The sequence below is a fragment of the Rhinolophus sinicus genome, chromosome X (assembly GCF_036562045.2).
Source record: "Rhinolophus sinicus isolate RSC01 chromosome X, ASM3656204v1, whole genome shotgun sequence".
NCBI lineage: Eukaryota > Metazoa > Chordata > Mammalia > Chiroptera > Rhinolophidae > Rhinolophus > Rhinolophus sinicus.
This window is the reverse complement of record NC_133768.1, coordinates 49,294,580-49,305,527: the sequence shown is the minus strand read 5'-3', so window position 1 is coordinate 49,305,527 and position 10,948 is coordinate 49,294,580. Positions and strand designations below refer to the sequence as shown.

Below are 10,948 nucleotides of genomic sequence, written 5' to 3'. Positions count from 1 at the left end.
ATTGTCAGGGATCCCAATTTAAATGAATCTCATGTCTACTAATACTAAATAATGAAATAATGTTACAGTACTTTATAAAATATACTATATGAATGTAATGGTGTCCTTTTTAAATATATTAACCATGATTTGACTGGCACATTACAAGGAAAACACTGTGGGATAAAAACAGGATTTTTTTTACCAATTTGTGCAAATGTCTATTACATTGTTTTGTACACTTGAAACTAGCGAGAGAAAAAAAACTAAAAATTAAAAAAAAAATCAGGAACTTTTTTTGGTTACGTTTGTTATTTACCATTTGTTAATAAAGTTGGCTATTTTTATATAAGTGGATAATATTTATGTTTTCCGGTAAAGTTTAAAGTACTAGACAAGGCACAATTTAACTTTGCGTATTATAGGATTTAAAAATGGTGTTCATTGTGTAGGTGATTAATTTTTTATTGTAATCATATATTTTACTTTCAGCTTTAGTAATCTGATAATTTACATTATGTAGAGAAAATATGTCATCTTTAGCATAAGTGTATTTACCGATATATTGCTCCATTATTTCACATAAGATACTTAATCCTTTATAGAGTTGCTAGGCTGTTGCTAAAGCTGTACAAATTTCAAGCAAAACCATTATCGAGTGGTGTTGTATCTCCCTGATCATTTTACCATAGTTCTTTATTCTTCTAATAAACGCTGTATTGAAAAATAGGTGTATTTTCCCTCCCCAAAGAGTGATCACTTAACATCATTGCTGGGCTATGTGGTCAGCACACACAGACCTATGTAGAGACACTACCTGGCTCTGCTAATGTATGTGCTGGTGTGTGTGTGTGAGTCAATACAATGTCATTATCATTTTTACCCACTTCCTTGAGTGATACTGCCATTTTATTTATTTTGCCACCAAATATGTTCTTATCCAATGTTATAGGCACCATTTATTTGAGAGGGAGGAGAAGGTAAGTAAGTAAATTTTACGAATGTAAAATCAAATGACGTTTGCGAAATAAGTAAATGAATACACGCCATTCATATAATTAGGCTATGGGAATGGGGTTATCTGTTGGTTAATCTATTGTAAATGGTAAAAGTCAATTATATAGAGCCACATTATAATGAAGGTCAGTTCCTTCCCATTGGTTATCAGTGGGGAGTCTGTATAAATTCCAGGGAAAGTTCCTTTTTAAGTACTTTTTTGAACACACTGCAAACAATTAATTGGTGGTATTTGAAAAAGGCATTTACCCATTTTGCAGTTGGCGCAATGCTGCATGTTTCACAGTAATTTTATTTTAAAAAACTCATTTAATTTAATAACAGAATCTCTGTAGTGCTTTTTCCACATAGTGCACAAAAGCATGAGACAAAGAAAATGAAACAGGTATAACAGCTATTAGATGAATAAGAGTACAATTATAATCCATTTAAAAATAGTTTTCTCCAAAAAGACCCTGCACTGTTCATATAACATTTTTTTGTCAAAAGTAAAATACATTTTCCAAAATAGTACAAAGATGTCTCAGAACTACATAATGAGCAATGACATGGTAAAACACAAACAAAAAATAAACACAAAAAACCCCTAGTCTGATTTAACATATAGTCAACATTAAAGCAAAGATACATGTTTCACTCAACTCTGAACATTTCAGTAATCTCTTAGATACTCCATTAATACTCTTGAAGTTTTCATTTACAGAAACACAGTAAGTTCTTAACACTTCAAAATTTTTGCAGAAAAATGCTAAAATTGGTGATGTGAACTATAAAGCTAAGAAGGCACCTAAAACATTTATAAAGCTTCATTTATGTTCACTGCTTTCCTGAAATGCTGGATTGTTAAAGGTTAAAATGTAGATCTGTCTACTTGAATGAGTGTAGGAAATCGTATCAGCAGTTTTACTGGGTGCTAGGCAACTACATTTCCATGTTTCTATTTCATTTCCCACTTAGTGACTGTAATTCCTTTTACTGATATTTTCTTGAATGCTAAACAGTTGGATTTGAGTTACTTAAAACTTGAAATACATCTTTAAGATAAAAACTTATGGATTTAATTTGTTTGCTAAGCTTTGAAGTCAGATCTAACTAAATTTTTATTGGATGAATTGTTTCACATCTACTGAAATGGTATTGTAGAACATTTCTCATATTCAATCGTTATTTTTGGTCTGGTCTATATGGGAAAAATGCAGTTATTCAGTGACTTGGACCATAAATAATTTAGGTCCACTTTACCTTGTTCATTATTTAATGACATGTATCGAGCCTGAATTATCTGGATAATTACCTCTTTTTTTTTGCAGATTGAGACATTCATTTAACATACAGAAGGACTTTAAAGAAAGTGCTTTCTAGTTGCTCACGCTTTTCAAACTAGAAGGAAACTACTAATACTGATTTCACTCAATGGAAAAAGGGATGATGTGAGATGAAACAACCTGTCAAAGAGAACTTCACTTTTCAATTAAATATAGTAGCACTGTATGGATGTAAGTAGATATATTTTTCAGATATATGGGATTTGTTTTAAAATAGCAGAATATCTTTATTTAAAGGTCAGTTAAAAGTTTGTTATGTCACCTTATGTTTTAGCATTAGTCATTTGTAAATTGAGAACTTAAAGAACTTAAAAGATAAATTGAAAAAAATACAGCCATAGGAAAATATCATGCAATTATAATTGATTGCGATTTCAAAAATCCAGATAATCCACCAGGTATTTCCAATATTTATTGGGAAACTCTTAGGCTTTTTGAGTGAAATACATGAAATACACTGGAATTTTTCAATAAATGTGACACTGCATTATAATTAATGAAAATGAATCATCTATTAATAGTTTTATATTTTAATGTAACATTAATTCTATAGGAATTTAAAATTTTTGTAAGTTTCTATACTTTGACATTAGATTTTATATATTAAATTTGATATGTGGCTTTTGTTTTAAAAAAATTGGTTTGACTGATCTTTTTTTATGTATACTAATTGAAACTGAAATGCAACTTATCTAACTTTTAAAAATTCCCAAGAATTATACAAAAGCACATAATGCTTTTTGAATGATTTTGACTATTTCTTACTAAAAAGTATTTATAATTTACACCAGTCTGAACTCTGAATGTACAGTAAGCCATAAGTGATTTCACACTTAGTTGCCTAGAATTCCAGGGTTCTTAAAGAACTGAAAAAATGAATGCTTATCTCTAGAATCATGGCCTTTGAATTAAAATGTTAGTGTATTCTAATTAAGAGAACTCTTGAAAAATCAGAGGTCCTAAAATTGGATTCTTCCCAATGCATACATGAAAGCTTTATTCTCTAGAATGGGGCCATCTATGATCACAATTCTATCCAAGTCAATAATTCTGACATTTGCAGACTCTCCCTTCACTAGGACCTAAACTTGGAACAGTGTTATTTTATCTTCTGGTAATATAAGCCATAATAAATTGCCCCTAGACTTCCTTTCTTGCGTCTTATCACTGTGAGCACAGAGAGATATCATTTTAGTAAATGAGGAAAAGATGGAAGAAAAAGGGGAGTAATTAAAAACTTGCTCTTCAGGAAAATGAATTACATGCTCCTCTTTTTGTAAACTGTCAGGATTACAATTTGTATATCCCTTCTACAGAGCGACTCTCCTTTACTTACTAAATGGGCACTGAATTTCATATAAATCTATTGACAGCATATTAAATATACTCCTCTACATTTCTAAACCAGGTAACTTCCCTGGCATGGTTTCTGTTTCAGTACATATACTATTTACCTACAAGATGATGTCTTTCACTTTAAAGATGTATTTAGGTGCTTTTAACAAAAGTAGATTTTTAACCTTAAATACTGTTATAATTTACATTTTTTAAAACTCACTGACATTATCTGAAAGCATTTTACCTGATAATAAATCTGGAGGTGTTGGCAATAAGGCAATAGTTATTTGGAGTTCACTGCCTAATTGCTTTTTGAAGGCATTTAATCTTAAATATCCCAAAGCTACAGAATTCCCAAAATGATGAAGAAAATGATTTATGTAGATTTTCTTTTGTTCATGGAGGTCATGTGTAAGGCTTAAAGAACATTATTTTCAATCTTCTTTATTCAAATATCCACTAATATATATTTGCGTTGACTAATTTTACTGGGGGAGGTGAATATTTGTTAAAAAACCCCACAACTTTTAAAACAGAAACTTTAAATGTCAATGACTAATACCAGTTTTTATTTTAAAGAAACATTTTAGAAGTGATTATTACACGTATACTGTAATTCCGTTTTTTAATTCTGATTTTACAAGTTAAAGATGTAATATTTTTATTATTTTTCCATTTGGGATTGAAGCCAATTCCATATAGAAGTTTTTTTTATGTTGTCCTCCTATAATAAAAATGAATTTGCTGAATAAGATATTAGTGTGAACACTCATACCAATCTTTACTGTCATTTTCATGGAGACCAATCTCCCTCACTGATATCTCTAGAGCTGTACAAATGCTAAAACAAGAATTCAGTCTTAGGCTTCTCTAGTTAAGCCAAAGACCAAGTGTGACTTGGTCAAACTTTATTTATAATGTGAAGTGGACTACTTGTTAGAATTTTAGAGAATGGTTCAAATTCTACCACCAGTCTAGAATGTACAACAAGTGAATTGTTATAAATCACCATGAAACTACTTGAACTTAACAGTCATAAAATCCATCACTTTGAATTTGGAGCTGCAAGAGAAAATTTTGCAAAGGCCCTTCAAAATACATCCCATTTACAAAGGCCACTTATGCATTTACAAGTGTAATTTCTTGGCTCTGAGGTACTGAAAGGTATTATATATATGGTACTCTTTTTCTAGGTTAGGGAGTTTGTGTTTTTTTGAGGGTTAATAAAAAGCACATGTACAAAAATTCATCTATAAATTTTCTGTTGCTCTTTCAAGGACCACAACTAAACAAAAAGGGGTTTCTGTTGTTTCAAAAACGAATACATGTATCACTAGCTTAGACACAATTTTGTGAAAAATAATTTCACATTGCCCCATATTAAAGCAAAGCCAACAAAAAGTATAATGTGTTAAGCTGAAAGATCACGTTACGTGTTAAATTGATTTCCAGATAGCATATACTCTAAATAGTATGTTTTTTTAAATCAAACTTACAAAATTCAAGAAAACCTGTTTCCTTAAGAAAGCATTTAAAAGCAATACACTGATGTTCCAACAAATTAGCTGCCTCCAGTTATAAATGCTGAAATAGTGTTTTATATAATAGAGTGGTGGATCAGCAATACAATTTTAACATTATAACATAAAATAAAACCACAAAAAGGACAGCAGAACTAAAAACTGAACCTCATTAAATGTATTTTCTTTTATAACGATGAAACAAATGAATCCCAAAGGTTAGAATGTTGGGTTTTACTCCTTGCCATAATGGTCTTCATAAGAATGTTTACCAAATTGTAATCCTACATATCTCTCAATCCTGTTTTGATGTTAATTTATAAAGTCAATTATTTTTAAAATCCTCTATAAATGGTACTGCTGTATTCATAGATTAGTATAATTTTGAAAAGCATTACGAACTTTAAAATGCCAAAAATTTTCTCAATTTATAGTTGGATGGATACTTCCAGATAACAGATCCACTGAATGAAAGGAGTTTTAATCATATCTTAGGCATTCTGTATATTGATATCTTTATTAATATCTAAAACTAATTTTCTAAAATGGTATAAAAAATGGAATTTGGGCCCAGGATGCTTTCCCAATTTTTTGGAGAAGTTCACAACTGTTCTAGGTCTGATATTTTGTGTTTAATTTAGCTGGACTATCTCTCATTTTAAACAACCAGTTAACCCATCTTTTCAATATTTTTTACTAAACTGGACATCAGTCACTATTAGAAGAATATTCCTGAACTTGAAAGTTACAAATACTTTATTAGTATAACTTTGATAATAATGTGTGGGTATCTGAAAAATGCCAGAATAGTTTGGTTTAAAAAATATGTAACTGTAACTAACACCAAATGTGTCCCACTGATATGAACGCTAGAAATATATCAGAAAGTTTTTCTTTTTCGGCTTTGGTTAGGTTTTTGGGGTGGGGGGAACAACTCCTAAAAAAGATTCAGTCTTTGATTTGTATAAAATAAATTAGGAAAAGAAAACATTTCTTTCTTGTAATGGGATGACATATACTCTAGAGTTAGATTTTGTAACTAAATTCTATTAACTTCTTTATACCAAGAGGCTAGTACTCACTTCTTTACAGAAAAAAAAAAATTCCATTTATTATCCTCATGTACAGAATGAGATAATACTGTTTCTCAAGGCAGCTAGCCTAATCTTGGAAAGATACTCATACACTATTGATGATCAACATGTTTCTGTTTGGTTGGGAACAAAGGACAGCCTAATTTAGAGATGGTATCTATGTAAAGAAAGCCATGAAAGATAAAGCTATAGCTTTTCCTTTAGTGATACCATTCCCATTCAACAGGTTTAGATTTTCTCTCTTGAGAAAATCTTACATGACAATTCTAATCTTTATTATAATGGAAACACATGCATAAAATGTTAGGAGGAAGCAGGCCATACTTCTAGCAGGATTTAAAGCTTTAGGAGAATACCGCAAGGGATTTGCTTTTTAGGGATGGAGTTCAAATTTTCAAAGGAAGCTAAATAAGCACACAGGGGATGTTTCCAAAAGCGTCAGAATTATGCTATTCATTGTAAACTACTCTGGAAATACCGAACCTTTACCTGTGACTCATCACTATCATAGCTTTTTATTCTTAAATACTTTTCCTATAGTTTTTGGAATTGTTTTCTTCTTTTTTGGTACTGTTAATATAGCATATACTCCAGTATTATATTCACTCACTCTACCAAACTGAAAACTAAAAAGTATACTATTAGGGCAGACAGATCAATCATTTTTAGACAATACATTACGTCGATAAATTACCAAATTTTCTGTTTAATACAGCATTTATTCTCTATTCGTCTCAAGCAAGGAGGTCAATACATATGTTTTAAAGCCTGTGTGTGTGCCTGATATATATATATATATATATTTATGTGTATATATATATACACACATATATTTTTAAATATAAGTCACTAAAAATACTGATAGCCAGTGGTGCTGTGGCATAAAACATCTCAGAAATATTGGTTATTGAAAATGCCATATTTGGTGTACTTCTTGTGCCAAATACTGTAATACAGACAAGACAGATTAAGCACAGTCTATAAGTGACATATTCTCAGAATATGCCTGCTGGACCATGTTGTGATAGAAAAGCTTGGAATGATCAATGAAAACTGAGGTGTAAACTCAAAAAAAATCAGAAGCAAGTAAAAATATTGAAGTTTTCTGATGGTCTTATCTATATATATTCAGGACAGCTTCCCTTTTGTCATATCAAATAATATTTGTCATGGAATATATTCTTCATTGTGCAAAGAAAATAATGTTTTAAGCTCACTGGTAGATTTGATAGCAGCATATTTGATGTACTGAGTAGATATTCAGATACCTGATGAGCATATGCAATTGTTGAATAAATTAGTGTTATGCAAAAACTCACGTAGGAGGCACTTGAGTGGCATGTTAGAAACTGATCTTTGGTAAGAGCAAAATGAAAAAAAGAATACTTCATTTAGTTATATTGAAAATATTTTCAGTTACTAGCACTGAATGTCTCCGGATATATTAAGATGCTGGTCAAGTAGGTCATAAAAATGAAAAACGTCATGGATAAAAACTTCTACTTGTTTTTTTGCTATTTGCCATTTAAAGTCTCTTTTTAAGAGATGATGGCAAACTTTCACATTTAGAGTTGGTCATTTTCATTCTTTTCAATTTGTTTGGGGGGAAAATGAAAAAAACACACAACAACAACCCTGTATAACTGGTCACAGTATTGGTTGTGCAGCTGGATGGTATTATTCTTCATATCCACAAATTTCCAGAACCAGTTTTTTTCAGTGTTCTTTCAAACTATGGTAGGATTTCTTTTATCTAACCCAATTTAATTGAGGAACAAAATAAATGCCTGCAAAGTCCAGGGTTTTAATGTCTTTTCATCTGTTGTCTTTGAAGTTAGGCCTTTCTGTTAAGTATTGAAAAGTCATTGATGGTAACATTCACTAGAAAAAAAATGAAGTGAACGTAACAAAGGAATTGATTGAATACAAAAGTGCTGGCACTTGTCTTTACCTCTGGATTTTAAAACACGAGTCTATTCTTTCATATTTTAATCAGATTCAGGCATCTCTAATGTATTTGTCACAGCAAATTTTAAAGTCATAAACAGTAATATTTGAAAATCATTTTAAGTAGTCCACCACATTAAAAAGTTATTACAGCTAATCAATAATATTTGAAAATTATCTGAAGTGGTCAGTTCACAGATGGTATTGTATTTATTATGATATTTAAACTATAATAGATGAAAATAGTTGGTAACTGTATAAAAATAAAAATAGATCTTAAATTTTATGTAATTTGGAAACTTGCTTTTAAGAGGTGTTCAACTAAAGCACATTCTGTGGTTTGTGTGCTTTTTAAACCATACCATTTGGTGTATAAAAGTGCAGTGGATGGTATGGCTGAAAGAAAATAGGTGGTGGCCCAGATGTTACATAATAAGATGGGTACCCTCCCTGAAAAGCAAAGTATGGAGCAGGCTGATAAAAGCAAGTTACCTTGTCTGTATTGGGTAGGATATTCTGTTCCCCAAGTACTTTTAAAGCCATAAAAGTGATCATATTGAGTGTCTGTCTTCTTTCATGATGCATGAGGCAAACTGTGCTTTCATTCACAACTCCACGCAAGGTCATAAGGTACTCATATTTGCTCTTTTCTTCACCTATGAAATGGTTGCGGAGGTATGATTCAATCTTCTTTTGCTGTTCTGCTACATTAGGAAAATCAATGAAGAATCTAGAACACATATAACGTTCCAGGATCTTGATTTCTGCTTCACGAGCTGGCTTAAAGTCACGAACCAGCAAGTTGCTGTACTTCAGAAGGCCACCACCTCTAATCTCTTCAGGTTTTCTGGTAGATATAAGCTTGTATTGCAAATGGGTCATTGCTTCTTCGAAGTCTCCATACATGCTTTCAGCTACCACAACAGGATAGGATTCTTGGGTTAGCTTAGCATTTTTGTCACTGTAGAAGTCTAACATGGGATCCAAAAGAATTTGAAAGGAATCAACACTAAATTCAAATTGACGTCTGAGTGAATTCACAAATTTTAGCTCTACATTCTTCCCAGTGTTATTTGAAAGAGAGATGAGACTCCAACGATCATGCTTATTGCAAATTTTGACCATCTTCTGAACATAAGCGTCTTTCATAGTCTTTAGGGTGATTTTTTCCTTTTTTACACCTTTTGGTAAAAAGTCAAGTAGACAACCTAGAACTGCATCTTTAACAACTTGAAATTCTTGGTCACTTGGTAGTTCAACACCAAAAATAACATCCAGATCCTTATAGGTGATTCCATTGTGGCTTGCAAGTATGTAACTAGCTGTGGAACCGTTCAGCCGGGTATCTTTAACAACAATTCCTTGCTCTATCAGTTGATCTTTTACAACATGAATTATATATTTTGGTTTTACCTCCAATGTGGGGAAATTCCCCCTTCCATGAATTGGAATTACTTCATCTAACACTTGATCAAGTGTTATAACTTGATTCCAAGTGAGATTGCTGAATCCTATTTCAGACATTGTGAAGTCAGGTCAACTAGAAAAGAATCAAAATATTGAGAGGAAATGTTAGCATCTTGAAATCAGTGTTATACCTAAAGCATATGAAAAAGTTGAAAATAGACTTACCCGCTACATAAAACAAACTAATACTAGGAAGTAAATTATCAATGTATCTAATTGTGGTTTAATCTATAAGTGAAATAAAGCCACTATGATTATGTCAAAATTGTTAGATCCATGGGTGCATGCAAACAGACATTCTCAGGGATTTGTTAGAATTCTAATTAGTTTTTATATAAAATGGTGGACTTTCTCAATCTGTATTCATATAAATACTATAATGATTGTATTTGTTTTGTGTTATAAATTTTGTTCATGAGATAATCATAATATATCATTGAGGTAAACTGTCATGAATTTAAAGTGAGATCAGATAGAATGTCTGTGTGTTAGACCCAACTGACTGAATGGCATAATGATGGGATAGTGTTTAAAAGCAATATATAACATCTTTAATCCAAAAGCATCAGATCATTCATTATATACATATACCTACACACACACACACACACACACACACACACACACACACACACACATATATATTTCAGCTTCACATAACTGTTCTCATTTAAAAAAAATATTATTGGTCCATGATTACAGTATGAATTCCTTAAATTGTCTGAGGATAAGTATAGTACCTAATTTATCACCTCTTCTATGTTCCCAGTAACCCTTTAAAAACAGTTTATCAAAGGAAATAATGAATGTCACTTTAAAGAGAAACAACAAATGAGACTACTAAATTTGTCTACAAAATAAGAGTAGAAATAGACAAAAGCATAAGATTCCTGAGCTTTAAAAAAAGTCTTCTGCAGGTATGTATTATGATATGCTCAGAAAATTTTATAAGTTGGGAGTGTTAGAAAATTAAATTATAGACACTATAAATACAATGAAATATAATTATACCATTATGCAATTAGGTACGATTACAGTTATTACACAGATCTTCAAATACTCTATTAAGCTATTTAAGCAAATAAATCTAGGAAGGTAAATAAAGTTCATTATGGGCATAGCTTTGAGTTTAAGCACTTTCCTGAATTCCAGAAATAAAAATTACATGAAGATTAAGACAGTTTTGCATAGACAATATTTATATTTTGCCTATCTAGAGAGCTATTATATCAGAATCTGAATATTTAGAATTTAGTAATGT

At 31.1% G+C, this 10,948-nt stretch overlaps 1 protein-coding gene across 1 annotated transcript; it reads right to left on the bottom strand.

Annotated features, from left to right (window-relative positions):
- Positions 1 to 8,571: 8,571 nt before the first annotated feature.
- Positions 8,572 to 9,744, bottom strand: TENT5D (terminal nucleotidyltransferase 5D). Its single transcript, XM_019717546.2, has one exon. It carries the CDS (start codon positions 9,742 to 9,744, stop codon positions 8,572 to 8,574), a length of 1,173 nt encoding a protein of 390 aa, XP_019573105.1.
- Between the last annotated feature and the right edge of the window lie 1,204 nt (positions 9,745 to 10,948).